This window comes from Denticeps clupeoides, chromosome 8 (genome assembly GCF_900700375.1).
Source record: "Denticeps clupeoides chromosome 8, fDenClu1.1, whole genome shotgun sequence".
NCBI classification, from domain to species: Eukaryota; Metazoa; Chordata; class Actinopteri; order Clupeiformes; family Denticipitidae; genus Denticeps; species Denticeps clupeoides.
Window position 1 is genome coordinate 9,932,754 of NC_041714.1, and position 15,486 is coordinate 9,948,239.

The 15,486-nt window shown below is 42.1% G+C and overlaps 1 protein-coding gene across 33 annotated transcripts in view; it reads right to left on the reverse strand.

Moving 5' to 3' along the window:
* Positions 1-15,486, reverse strand: part of kcnma1a (potassium large conductance calcium-activated channel, subfamily M, alpha member 1a) — a 139,405-nt gene that overhangs the window by 72,144 nt on the left and 51,775 nt on the right. For all 33 annotated transcript variants that reach the window (XM_028988349.1, XM_028988384.1, XM_028988364.1 and 30 more), the window contains exon 3: positions 6,543-6,604. In XM_028988349.1, coding sequence (XP_028844182.1) covers positions 6,543-6,604 — 62 coding nt within the window. The remainder of the gene's footprint in view (positions 1-6,542; positions 6,605-15,486) is intronic.

Here is a 15,486-nt window from a genome sequence, read left to right on the forward strand (position 1 = left end):
ATGTAAATTTAACTTTTCTGTATGAGTTTCATCAAAATTAGGACCCCTTGCCTTAGCACAGCTTTAGGAAATAACCAAACCCTGGATTTGGTTAAATCAAAAGCAACTCTAGTCTTTTACGATTGTCTATTGTAACACATTATGTATCTGCAAATATTGGTTGTGTCTGGGAGGGATTGGTTATTTCCTTTCATTGCTTGAAAGAATCTGCTGTGATAAGGCAAGGGGTGCTAATTTTGATGAAACTCATACAAAAAGTTACATTTACATAGCCGTTCAATAACTGTTGTTTTAAGTATTCCTGATGTCTTCTTGTAATAACAAATTGCAAGAGCTGCATTTTTAAATTTTAAATTTCTGTCCATATATGTTTTGTGCACATTGAACATATCCAATAGGCAATTTAATAGACCAATAACATGATACAAAAAACCCCACAAAATAACTGCAGCAGCATCAGCAGTGAAAGCTTTACACATAGATTGTGTAGGTGGCACATCCTGCAGATACAGGCTAAAACCGTGCTAAGCCAAGGTGTCCTGAACCATTATTAGAGTGAGATTAAAATTTAAAACTAGATGGAAAACAATAAATCCTCATTTAGCATATTGACCCGAGGTTCATTTATTATGTCTTGATCCTCTATCCCAAGTATAAATCATCATTATCATTACGGTCTCAACTCCCTCATAAGTGATTATTAAAACAGTAGTAAAAACATGGCTGCGATGACGGCATAGGCGAGTCACTGGCCCAGTCATGCAGTGCAACAGCAGAGTGCATGTACAGTTGTGGAAGCTGGTCCTTATAGTGTGGGAATCTGCATGAATGAATTCAGTCCTCCATACACGAGGGGGTAGGGGAAGATTCAGGCAGGCTAATACATCAAGGAACCGTGGCTAAAATAAGAGTGAATTAGCACCTGCAAGGGCACCGGACAAATACCTGCTCTATGGGGGCCTAAAAATAGCTTGGGCATTTCACTCGCCGTGTGTGTATGTTTGTGTGTGTGTGTGTGTGTGTGTCTCACTTAAAGCAGAAAGCGCCGGGACGTTGCTTGTTTGTTCCTCCTTCTAATTAAACAAACAGTAAGACACCAGAACGGCCTGGACTTCATCCAGGCTGCAGGACGAGCACAAGGCTTAGTGACGACGGGCTTGTTTATGTTAACAAGTGCCTTCCACACACCTTCCAAATCAGATTTACACGTCGCTCAATGCCCGTTCCAGCGTAATATACTGTGGAGAACACAGTATATTACTGTGCTGTTAAAATGTGTTAGTAAAATAAAAAAATAATGAACGCTTTGTGAATGTGTGTGCCATGAATGGGATATTGGCAGCCACTAAGCAGAATTCAGTTAATCAACATTCATGTGATTTATATAAAATAATCAAGGAATTTTAATGGTGTTTTTGTAATTATGTCCTCTAGTTGTATTCCTCTGATGAGGATGTCTAAATATAAGCTTAGTAAAATAGTTGAGCTTTTTCTTATGTGTGAAATGTAAAGTATTGCTAATGAGATGCTCTTTATCGGAATGGAACAGCTTTGTCTCAGTGGTGAACATGAATTTTGGCCCCATTTTAGTTAATTATAATTGCATTATGTTAATGTATACATTTATAATAAGGTCCTAAAACAGAATGATTTTATGCGTCTTCAATAATAAAAAAAAAGAGCCATAAAGCTCTTATAGGCACAATAGACTTGTTTCCCTTTATTGTTACATGAATTGCATATGAAAAGGTGCCAGCACAAAACTTCTTAGAAGAAATGCGGACAGCAAATCCAGCAGGAGGCATATCTAGCATCTATTCAATCTATTCTCAAAAAACCTGTACAGCGAGGTTTTTACGCCCAGGAAAAGTCGCTACAGAACCTTTTGTGTTCACCAGACAATTATAATACGTGACAGAGAGAGAGCAGGGGGGGTAAAATTGGCTTCTTATCGCTTCTCGCCACAGAGCTCAAACTTCCAGGTTCCAGATCCATCACATCTCCGTCTCGTGAACTCATCAGGGCCGTGAATGGCCGCTTGTAATTTGCGGCGCTTTCATGATAAGAGCCTGTAAACTGCGCGTCTGTTCCTGTGCTGAAGAGGACATGAATTAACTGAACAGAGGAAGTCTCTTCTCCTAGAGAGTGCGGGTCATCAAAATTGGAAGAGTTGGGTTGCGGTGTGGGTTTTTTGCCATTAACTGTGGCTAATATTTCGTAATCATCCGTTCCTGTGAGACATCAGGGTTCTGCAACATGAGTAACAGACTGAATTGAGCTTTGGCTGTCAGAGCACCCAATTAACCAAGAATACGACAACTCAACCCCCCACTCCACCACCAACCCTTCTGCGTCGCTCTTGAAACCTGTCCTGAACACGCAATCACAAGCCACTTATTACTGAAGAGCTGACACGGCCCAACTAGAGAGAAAAGACCACCGAAACCCTGCCCTGCAGTGTCAGAGCAGCTCGTTTCTTTTGATTATGTTCACCAAGACCTCCAGAAAGTCTTCTGTGTCTCCTCCTCGACTTCTACCCGCCACACGCTGTGACCTCCTTTCCTGTGCCAGCCATTTTTCTCACCTTACCGCATTAATAAGTCATCAACCACTGTTCCTTTTTCTTTAGACGGAAGAAGGAAACTGATCGGTGGGCTCTGGTAGGGTTACTGGCGGCAGGGAGCGACAAACGTACCTTTACCACACAGACCACACAGGCTACCCGATAACCCGGAGAGTTTTTAAGCAAATGGGAGTCGCTGTAAAGGCGCCTGTTAAAGGAACGCCTCCCACATTGCTGGCCTACATATCTCCTGCCTTCCTTTTCATTCTGGTTCACTCTGGTTTTCAGGACAGGGACAACAGAGTGTTCCCAGAGAGACCAAGATAACAACAGGGTGAAATACTGACTTACAGAGTCTCAGCACTGCAAGGTCAGAAAGACAGATGTTCATTCACATCTCACTTTAATCTGAAATATGAAATATTGAATGTCTGTAGCATTTAGACTCCAGCAGCACAGCAGCTGAAGCTAATAACCTTATCCTCTGAGCAATAGCACCCCAATACCTGTTATTACTGTGGACCCACCCCCCAACTGTTGTCTCCTGCAATTACTGATTATTGAATTGGTCTAAATGACATAATACATTTAAAGCACAATCTTAGCTGTCAGCAAAGGTTAATATGAAAAGAGTAGATAAAATTAAACATTAATGGGGGCATGTGGTGTTACTGACTTATTACTAGCAGTGGGACCAAAAAAATCAATATGGCAATATACAGTGATACATTATCGATAGACTAGATTCCACAATCAATTTTAAGCGATTTAAAATGAACTGAGGTACTGAGCATCAATAATATTAAAAGACCTTGACAGTATTTTTTTACATAGATATCATGATTGTATCATTGTCTAATATTGTCTAATACTGAAATAATACTAATACTAGATTTGACACAGACGAAAGGCAACCAACAAACAAAGTTGTTGTGGTCTCTACCAGGCCTATGTGTCCTTTACTGTAGTACAGTTGGAAATGTAAAGTTTTTTTTAGGAACTGATATGAATGATGTAAATGGGAGCCCCGTGCACGCCACACAGCTGAATGAAACATCTGGCCCATGAATCCTCACAGCTTCTCTCCCGCTGCCTCAACACGCCTAATGAATTGTTGCCAGGTTTTATCCAGGTAAATAGGTCCTGAAACCGGGGATGGAAACACCTGGAGAGGGCACTAGGAAAAACAAAACTCCAGGGAAGCCGGTTTCTGGCCACCAGAGAGGGCTGCAGCCCCCACCCCTGTTACCTACTGAGCTGTGTGACACCCCCCTGAGAGCAAGCATCGCCAGCGACGTGGAAAACAAAGCGCATCTTACAGGAGGGTCGGTTCAGATTTTTTACCCCACGCTTCACATTTTGAGCTTCCTTTGGGATCTAACGTTGGCACAAAGCTGTTTGGTCCGACTCATTTTGGGATGCTCCCACATGCCTTTTTTAAACGGGCGATTACACTGTTTGTGCGAGTCACAAAGTGAAGCATTAATGGTTTTGCCAATGAGCAATTTAACATTTCAGAATGCATAAACAAAACCAGAAGGCGAGAGGCACAGAGCGGTTCCTGTGGTGTGTTTGAGGCCTTCGATAACGCTCCTGATAATTACCTTCTAAACAGGGCTGTTTGTGTACGTCTGTGCTATCCATTACCTGAAGCATTAGCATTTGCACTGCACGAAAAGGAAAGGTCAGATGAAGAACATTAGCCATGCCCCACAGGGGGTGGCTGTGAGCCTCGGTGTCATTTTCACACATCTCTCAATGCAGCCAGGAGAATGAGGGAGCAGTAGAAAGTAGGAGAAGGAGAAGAGCAAAAAGATCTCCAAGGGCCCCTCCAAATCATTAAGAGTCAAAGTCTGTTCCGAGGTATCGCTATACAGACGGCACAGCAGGGACTGGTCCACAGTCTTCGTTTAATGGGAACACTGAAGGGTTTGTGGGCTGGAGCACCGCAAAGAACGCAGGAGCTAATGCTCAACTGCCCACTTTGGCTCAAAGAGCTGTCTATCAATAGAGCTGAAGTCACCCAACACCGTCATTCACAAACAAAACCTCAGTTCCAGTCCTTCATCTACTCTGGATTGTATGATTGTATGCTTTGCCACCTCCACCCCAAAACATTCCTGAACTATCTTACTACACACGGAACATATCTATTCCTATGGTTCACAAATTCATTTAAATACCTATTTAAATGGTTTACAGTGTCTAACATTTCTAATATTACACACCCTTGGATTTGTGCATCATTTGATAATCTTTAAGTTATACACAGCAAGCACAGCACACAACAAAATGTGTCTGCATTTAACCCATCACCCAGAGGGCAGCCACGAAAGCCTTTGGTTACAGGTCCACCTCCTTAGCTGCTCGGCCACCACTGCCCCACAGTTTTGTAGGATACCAGATACCAGAAAATCCTGGCTGGCAGCCATGGCAACCCATATCTGATGACAGTTGTTTGTTAATGTGTGCGCACCCCTACCAGTTTGCATAAACTGCTGTAAATCAATGTGCCTCCAATCAATCTGCATGTTCTGTCAATCAGCTCAGGTCACTCACCTCCCCAACAGAGCTGTCAGTTACGTCAGTCAGGTTAATCGTGAAGCACCAGTAGTTGACTTCAAAGCACTTCAGTAAGTAGCAAATTGCTTAGCAACAAAACTCATTGTAGCTTGAGTTTGCCTAGCTGCTGTATCAGCTGCTAATGCCTTATCAAATAAGTCAATGGAAGACAAAGTGCAGCCTATGGTCCATTATAAGCAAAACATATGTATCTCATAAGTAGGCTGCTCCCTTTGTGTTTCTCTCACAAACAGATTTAATTAGTAATCACAAAAGTCTATGTGTGCATCGATTAAGCATCACAGTATGTTGCCATACTGAATATACTGTTTAGATATCAGTTATGACTAGGGAATCGCTAAGAAATTATTGATGTCAATGCCATTATTGATTCTTCATATCAATCGGATTCCTTAACAGTATAAAATAAATAAAATAAATGTTTGAACTGATCATAATTTTGTGAACAGGAAATAAGACATGGTTAGCTTCATATATACATAAATAGGTAGTCATAGGCCATTTATTATCTTCAAAAGCAACTGTTTTATTGATGTTGGAAGTCACTCTTGTCCTTTATATGGTTACAAAGAAAAGTGATTTTAAATAGAGCCAAACATCCAGGCAGTAGAATTATTGGGCATTAAAAGTTGCATAGCACCAGGCTTTGCTGCTGTTTGAGAAGCATTGGGTCTGAACTGCCGAGTGCTGGGGAAAGGGGTTTATCTGTCATTTCATATGGAAAGCCAGACATACGCTGGGAATAGCCCCGCTGGCCAGATTAAAACTGCACATGTTGACTCCTGTTCTCGTGCAGACACACCATGGTGTCTCGGCGCCTCTGTGCTCGGTGATCTGAAGCTGAAACAGTTTGGATGATTAAAAGTCACCTGTATTGAGCTGGAATGCTTGGTCTACTGGTTGTATAGAACAGCAGGCACATGCATAAGCTAGATATGTTCCCCTGGCATTATGCAATCATGTTAAAGTTTGTCAGTATACAGAACAAAAATGAAAGCTACAGTCATCCAACATTTTTAAATGTGTTGGTGTTTGTCCTCCTCCTCATTCTCCTGTCTGTACGTACAGGTGGGTAAAGCAACCGCCAGATTCTGACAGCAAGGAACAGAACATTTGCCAAAGATGTTCGACCTGGTGTTACCATGGAAACTGATCTGCTTGTTTCCCATTGAAAAAAGTGATCTCTATGCAGAGAGAATAGCAAGCACATTTTTCAGTGCCATAAACCCCTCTGTGAAAAGGTATTATTACTAATGTGACTGAAAAGTGTGTATGTCTTGGAGCAAAATCACTCTAAAAGTCTGGATGGAGATTGTTTTAATAGGACATTATTGAGCTTTGTCTTTGCCATGTGTATGCCAAATAAATAAATGTAATTAATGAAGGCAATACTCACTCTGAGGAGTCTATAAAGTATATCCCTAGAGCTCCAATGCTGAGAGCGAACACCAACACAACCTGCAGAGAGAAGAGGGAACAAAATCAGCACAGAACACAAATCACTCAGCCACCACTGACTGAATGTACTAGGATTAGAATCAATGCATCAATAACCAATGTACATCAGCATTATCAATATAGTAGAGGCTTATAGTTATTCAGCTTCACATACAGAATCAACAGTAGATAGAGCCAGTATTGATGGGACTGATTGTTAAGGTGAGCTGGGAAACATCGATTCTCGTCGCTGTCACAAACGCATGGTCAGTTTGTGTTTTCTTCAGACAGACTTAGGGTTGCCAGACTGGGTGGTTTTCCATACTTCCATACACCGCACCCTTTTGCCATGTTACTATAGCACATGTGAAATGAATATAAACAGTGCTCTGTTTTTCCTGTACAACACAAGGAACGACTGAGAAAAGATATTCACGATCAAACGAACCCTGTGTCAAACCAACATATGTGCAACAAATATAAACTACTGCAGCACACCAGGTTTAAGGAAATAAAGAGAAATAAACAGTGATGTATCATCATGCCTAGATTTGTTGCACGAGGTCCCACATTTTCATGCTGAAAGCAGAGCTTCACAAACTCCTCCATTCAGCATGTGCTGTATTCTTCCCGAATAAACATAATTATATTCCGCGCCACCCCTACTACGTATAACGACAGTCCACCACCACGGGGCCATTTAGTATACCTTCCTTTCATTGACTGTCTGCAGGGTATGTTATTTTGATCATCACTCCCTGGCTGAGCCTCTTAGTTCTGATGGCTGATAAATTAAACCCTCTAGCAAACCCAAGCCAAAATAAGTGAAAAGCAAATGTCTCTAGACGGCTTCCACAGCTCAGGGCTCCCATTTAATTCCATGTTTTACCGAGTGGTATGTTTAAAGTATTTTTTTTTTATTAAATGTAAAGCATGCCGCTATTTTTAATATAGCCAACTGTTAATAGGTCAATGATGTACCAACATTCTGATCAATACTAGATATATCAATGTTTTACAGCATTTCAAGAAGAAAGTGATGCCAAATCAATGTGCTCAGACTGTGAGCACACAGGACCGGAGATCTATTTACTGGCGAGGCTTTTCCAAAGGGGATTACCGCAGCACCAGTGCCATCAGTATTTACTGTTGCTGCACCATCATGCCCACTGACAGCGCCTGATTCAGTCCGGCTCCGGCCTTTGAGCTTGGCCTAGGTCCTTTTCATACGCAACACACACTCGGTCTCACCAGCACACAACCTGTTATCTAACATGCCAGACAACATTTCTTCACAGGAATAAAAGTGCTGGGTAGCACAGGGAATGCAGGCATCGGTGGCCGGTCATTGCTTTAGAGTGAGGGAAGCCCTGCACAGCAGGGGCAGCGCGTGGGTGCACCTTCCCGGAACCTTTGGTTGGCTCTGGAAGGCAGAACGTGCCACAGTCACAGTGATGTAGGTAAACTGAGACGAAGCCCCACACACAAGAGGGAAAAAAACAAGCACAATCCATGACTAAGCATCAAACCAGACCTCCCTGCCATTCATACAGCTTACGCCAAGCAACAGCAGAATGATTACATAATCAACAGCCAGCCATACAGTGCATTCATAATCGCAGCTTCCACAGAACTGGCGAGAACGTTTTTAAAAAGAGGCAGCCAAGAGTAATGGAAAAGAATTGGGGGTGGGGCGCAGACACGCATAAAACTTGTGATATAAGAGCATCAATGGGGCAAGAAGCAAAGTAGATGTTTGGCATCCAACCATATTAGTCTTAACTCCCTGCACTGCCGCATAAACCCATGCAAATATGAGATTTATAGAGCTGTTTCCTTACCAAGTGGTGAGTATTTATTTTTATGTGAAAGATATGAAACTACGCACCCTCCTACCAGTTTACAGAAATTCTTCAGTGCCTAATGGCCCACAACCGTTGTGGAGTCCCCAACATTTTAATAGCTCAGAAAACTGCTTTGCGAGTCCCGAGTTCTTCTACAACTTTGCTACAACATAAGCAATTTATATTTGACCTCAATTACAGAGAATACAGCCCATTTGTGCCCTCCAACCATGACAGATGGCAACCTCCAAAGCATGACAGGAACCCCGTCCTCTCAGCCGCTTCTAAACATGGTCACATAATGTGGATGTAGATCTCTCTGAGACTTAAGGCTCCTGTTAAAGAATGTGTTCCGGGTATGTACTGTGAAAGGCTGGTTAGGCCGTCTATCAAAAAAGAGGGAGGCGCCTGCTTTTAATATGGACTAGATTCTGCTGGTCAAAACAAGGGTGCAGAGGGCTGTCAGAAAGACAAGTTCCAAAGAGAAAGGAAACTAGAGGAGCCCACTGACAAAGCCAATCCATAGCCAAGTGCTCAATGTCAGCTATCTAAAGGCTAAGAAGACAGCCTCTCTAAAAGAGGACTTAGCTGTCCGAACTCGCCTGGACCCTCCTCTCCTGAAAAGCAGATTATTGCATCCATTATAGATGACCAGAGGCTGATTACCTCCGTGCTGTGTGTATTTGGATGGATATGCTGCCATTGTAGTCTGGCCTAATGAGAAACCCCCCTGATGCATTTTTAATTTGGAGGGCTGTAGAGTGGAACGGCCCAGGGGACGGGTGGAAAGGTGAAGACCTGTCGCCAGCCCAACGTACATCAACGCGTATCCTGAGTCTGGAAATCCTCCCGCCTGAGCGCGAGGAACAAGCTTTTTGTAATTTCCCAAGGCACCGGCCTTGAGAGGTTTCGCCTTGTACTGTTGCGCACATCATGGCTGTTTTTTTTTCACCATGTGAAAGGCTTACATTTCACTTTAAAAATGGAGTGTGTTTTTTTCCCCCACAAGAGGGCAAAGCTAACCTGACATAGATGAGAGGTTTTCCTTGTGGGTGTATTGCATTAGTGCTTCCTAAACAGCCCTGAGTAGGCCGAGCGTGACAAAAGCAGAAACCAGCTTTTACATCACAGATTGCACCACAGGGACCACCCTCCGTTTCGACCAATCCATACAGCACCGGTCCTATACTCTTGTACTCCATAAATCTCTCACGCACACATCAACGAGACTCCTTTCTGCCGGACGGAAGCAACCGGAACGTGGATTTGCTGAAGAGCTGAGCAGTGAGCCCCGCAGCTGAAGTGAGTGATGGGAAGCTTCATCTCTACCCTGACCCAGTTATTCATCTGTAAACAGTGGTGGAAGAGCCCTCAGCGCTACCCCGCACAGCCTCCGCCGCAGACAACCGCCTGCAATCACTGCACAATGGAAAGACCTGTTTGCTGACAAATTCCAGTTTTACTGTTCGGAAATACACTCATTATTATAATACAGGTAGGAACCACATTCCCATTTTGGAAAAAAACTACTGACTGTAGTAAAACATTTTTATAATATCAACAAAACTATATCATTTTTATTTATCACTACACTACACGTACACTAGAGTTCAAATGTTAACGGTCATATAGAAATAGTTATTGGCAGAGTTACATATTGTGATTTTCATTTGAAACTAACTGTTTCTCAAATCGGTAAGTCAATTCTAATAATCACTGAATCTTTTAAAATGACAAATTGTTGCTGATAATTGGCCTTTGCATTTACCCAGATATTCCACTCATTAACATCCATTTCCAGCTGCCACAGTCATTTACAAAATTAACAACGTCTGGAAGGTGTTTAATATATTTTTTCTTATTGACCATAATATATGATATAACATCATAAAGTTTGGCAAATGTTCAGTCAGGTTGCTGTATATGTCAAGTGGCTACGTTGCTGTAAAAAGCAGTAAAGGTGGATGGCGTAGGTTGAAGAGCGTTCTAGCTGTCACATGACCACTTCTCCCACTCATCAGCTCTCACGTAAACACATGCAAACACATGCAGTACAAGTCAGCGTACATGAAATGCACTTCACCAAGAGCATAGCTGGGGTTTTCTTATAGTGTATGCCACGATATACAGGATGGGAAAAGGATGAGGATTATAAATGAAATTCAAATTTTCCACAGAAGAAAACATAAAGACCTGAATCCAATGCATTTAAGAAAATCTGATCCTGGAACTACAAAACTTAATTACAACCCTGACGACAATAATGGCAGTCTAGATTACTAGTTAGAACCAGAACAAATCATAAAAACATCAAAATGTACTTAAATTAAGTGTCCATGAAAAGAAACGTCATTGTAATCTCAGCAGTAAATAGGTACAGGTTATGCTGTTTTACTGCTAGTTACGCTGTTTTGCAGCAGCGCTGCAGATGGCAGGGAACGGTTGACAGTAAACTCTGGCTCAACAACAACCACTGCATGAATCCTGGCTAATTCGAGTAGGAGAGGGGGGGAAATGGTGTGATGATGGAGACAATGATGCCCTTCCAGTGTCCTTCATGCTGTACATTTGGGGCTCTATGCAGTAAAAAAAAATGGATGTTAACACACTTAATGTGGATATTCATGTAAAATAAAAAAATAACTTTATTCAGGGATACATGGCAAATACATATGGTTTAATGCAAATTACAGAAAATAAAAAATTTAACATTTTGATGGGGAGCATTTTATTGCCACTGTTTGGGTTATGGCTAATCAATACAAATCAATCCATACAATTATTGTGAGTGATCACCTTTATCCCATGATCTATATCCTGGGAGTGGTGACTTTCAGGATGTCAGTGACCTCATCCACAGGACATGAGTGAAAATGATGTAAATCATATAATATGGCCTTCAGTCTCAAGATCTCAACCCAAAGAAGCACCTAAGGGAGATTCTGTAGCAAAAAGGTGGTACACTGTCACCTTTCCATGTTCACATATTCCTGGTTTTAAAATGTTTTGGAATAGTCCCATTTTTCATATGGGACTATTTAATTGTGGATAGTAAAATGGCCCTTAGGAATGTGATGCAAGTTCTACCTGACGTCAAACAAAGTGAAAAGGCGAGCCCCAGGGAGGAAACATAGTCCTCCAGCACCCAGACGACCTGTCCCACAGGTCACAATTAAAACCATACAGAAGCCTGCTGAGCTTTGGCAATCTCTTTCATTTCCTTCTCTGCAGCAGGTCTGATTGAGGGTGGAGCCAGGAACACAACCTTATCCATGAGGTGATCTTCACAGGAAAGGAAGGACTCACTTCTATCAGAGATCTGTACACCACATACAATATAAATATATCAAATGAAGTGATGGACTATGGCAAAAATAATCGGGTAGTGTCTAATTTAAAAATAAGAGCTCTCCAATAAGCTGTAGATATGCAAAATGTTTATTGCAAATAAACACCCAGGATACAGCCCACTCTGCTCACCACACTGCAACCATGTCCATTATTAATCCATTAAAAAACACCCAAGGTAGGGCTTGTTAAAGTACGGATAGACAGAAAACAGTCTAGCAGGGGGTCTTCCCAGAGTTATAAATATCAATTAAGCCAAAAAATATTTTTCATGGAACTGGTATAAATAATATACCAAACTAATGTTAATTTAGGCAAGAAAGTTCACATTTATGTAATGAAACTGGGGATGAAAAGAATGATATTAAATCCCTAACTGGTAACTTTTCAACAAATTGTTCGGTCATGCCATAATATCATTTTTTAAAAAGCAGCAACAATCAGTACACCTTCCTCTCCGGCTGGAAGCAGGGCTACTGTCTCTCTGTGCTCAGGGCGGGTAGGCACACTGACATTAGCATTCAGCCTCACACCACCTGTATGGCTAGACATGCATCTATTATTCACAGGTTGATGCGCTATGAATAGATGGCACTGTACATGCTAATCACACAGAGGGGAGGGGGGGGGGGGGGGGGACACAATATGAAAAAAAGATGAGATGTCATTTATTTTTCATACCCGCACCAACTGGGCAAGAAACTAGTGTGTGTGTGACATGCTAGACAAGTCCAACTTTTAAAAAACATGGCCGCAATGATGGCACACATGTATTAGTCTGACCTTCGGTTCAGGGTCGCAGCTCCTTAAAAGGCTACTGGCTCTGGACTGGAGAAAGATGAGGAGGAAAGCTATAGATGCCCTGAACACGTGGGTGTCACATGACCTGGATGAGCTGCACTGACATCACAGAGAGCAGTATTTTCATTCCAGTGGCCCAATTCAGGCCACTATCGGGAGAAATTCCGTACAGGGTAACTTATGAATCAATATCAGCATTGACATTGTCTGTTGTAAAAGAGACACCCCATATTGTGCTCTGCCTCTTGAAATTCCCTCTTTTAATTAAGCCCAGTTTGTATAATTCAGCAATGGCTTTTTTGTGGGTTCTGCACCGCCTCATCAGTCTCTGCAGGGCCGGAGGGGGCCGGGTGAGGAGGAGAGAGAGTCTCATCCCGTCCATGCCGCTGGGCCAAATTGTTTCCTGATCTTTTAAAGCCACAGTGTGCAGCTGACAGCCATTACTCTGCTGGCAATGAGAGCCTGATGAGGGCGGCTCGGCCAAACCCCAATCATACGGTCTTTACTGTACACAAAGATGTCCTATACACAGGGCCCTCCACCATTATTGGGGGGCACACAGAGTGCTGATTGAACAGCAAGAGAAAGAGTGTGAGAGAAAGAAATAATAATGAAGTTCCCTGCACACAAACTGCACGATCTGCTTTACACTTACATCACAGCGTATTTCCTTTCAAGCTGCCTCTTAAAAAAAGCGACAGCTTTACACCTACGCATCTTATTCAGGGTTAACTGATGACACTACTAAAAGAGGGACTGAAAGTGTTATTACATTTTGGATATTATGATAAGTTCAGACAATATTTTTCAAAATCACTGTACAGTTCACTCCACTCAACTTACTGACTTGTGATCAGGTCATAAGGGTTCATACTAGGGCTGCACGATATTGGGAAAATATGCAATTTTGTTGTTGAATATTGCGATAACGATATTTCTTGCGATATATCATTTCCCTAGACAAATGCTTTTAAAATAATTATTAGTATTAGCTATTTTTTAAAAATCATTTATATATGAATGTTAATACTAATACAGTGTAATATTACTACTATTATCGCGATAACCATTTTTTTCCGATATATATCGTGCAGCCCTAGTCCATACTGTCAAAACAGGTACAAGGGCTCACACATTAAATGAACTTTCACCCCTGAGTGGTCCGTTCTGTCGTAAAAAGACATGGGAAATGCCGTGGCCCTCTCAAGAAACAAACCTTAAGAATGAATGGCCAACAACAAAAATCTCAATAATCACTACTAGTCTGGTTTGATCAGAATCCGAATCAAGTTTATTGGCCAAGGACATGAGTGATCACATGTACAAGATATTTGATTCTGGTCATTGGTGTATCTCAAGCACAACAGTATAAACAACAACAATGAAAGTGAGCACAGCAAGCACAGCACACAGTTTAACCCATCACCCTTGGTGAGCAGTGGGCAGCCATGACAGGCGCCCGGGGAGCAGTGTGTGGGGACGGTGCTTTGCTCAGTGGCACCTCAGTGGCACCTTGTAGGGCTCGGGATTCGAACCTTCTGATTACGGGTCTGCTTCCGTAACCGCTAGGCCACCACTGCCCCAATACACAATATAGTCTAATATCTTATATACAGAATAATACCACAAGTGTACATAAATTGCAGTTGCTATGTGTGTGTGACAGTTCAGGGGAAATAAACTGTGGTCTGTAGAAACCCTGTAGTCTGAAGTAGGCTGTGCTGGCGTGAAATCACTCACCCCACATGACTGATTGGGGACCACAGATATGCCATGGGATGCAATTGACTGTTTAAAAGTTCAGGGATAAGATCCAGGCCACCCAAACAATGGCACAACTCTGTACCTTCAGTGTTATCGGTATTCTGTCACCGGCACTTAACACAGCCAAGCCTCCCCTCTTCCTTCATCAATACTGGAAAGTGCAAGCTCATGGAACTAATGTCTGTCAGCAAGAAAACAAAGGCACACAAGTCAAATTCATTTCTAAGCAGTATTTAATGGCTGATCATCTCCTTAATTTGCATTGTAATTATAAAACGAATTATAACTGAAGTCATAGCCGCAGCTCTTATTTAGCCGGATAGGAAGCATGTGTGTTATCTTAAATGATGTAGACTGTTGAAAGCATGACAGATGTCATCATACTCTCTATAACTATTACAAACTCACTTTTTCTTCTGTTACTTTACAAGGTGTAGTGACAAGGTATAGTGTCACATACACACATAAGGAACACCCTTGTGTAGGTGTAGAGTTACAGTCCAGGTGTAGCTATAATAGTCACTGACTCCACCCAATGTTGTGTTGCCAGGAGTGTCACTGAAGGTTTATGATACACCCTGAAAATGTGATCACGATTTTCGGACAAAATCACAAAGTCATGTCATTTTAGTCAAAAAGTAGTGCCAGTAGTGACTGTGGCTGTCTGATCCGAGTACAGTGCAGTTCAGGGTAGGAGTTTGCAATGTTCACATGGACGTTCAAAATGAAAGGTGTTTGAACGCAGGTTTTTGCTGCACTTTGTGTCTGCATTCGGCGGCAGTTTCACTGCCTTTTGCTTGATACTGTTTAACATTCATTGCTGTTTAACATCTGTCAGGATTTCGAACGGACATCAGACGTCTGTGTGAACGAGGCCTAACTCTCATGTCACTGATTTTTTGAAAATATAATGTGAAGTAATGTAGCGATCACATCGTGAGACCAGTGAAGGTTCACACCTCTAATGCTGTGAATAACATCAGTGTGTATCCATTTACAACAAAACAAATTTAGAACAAATTTATTTGCTGCCCTGTATGACAGGATGACATGAAAGAAAATGATATGTCAAACAGAAATGATCTCTAAACGTGGACCAGGCCGATATCACAAGGGACCTCGGCAGACTGGAACTCCTTCGGATGA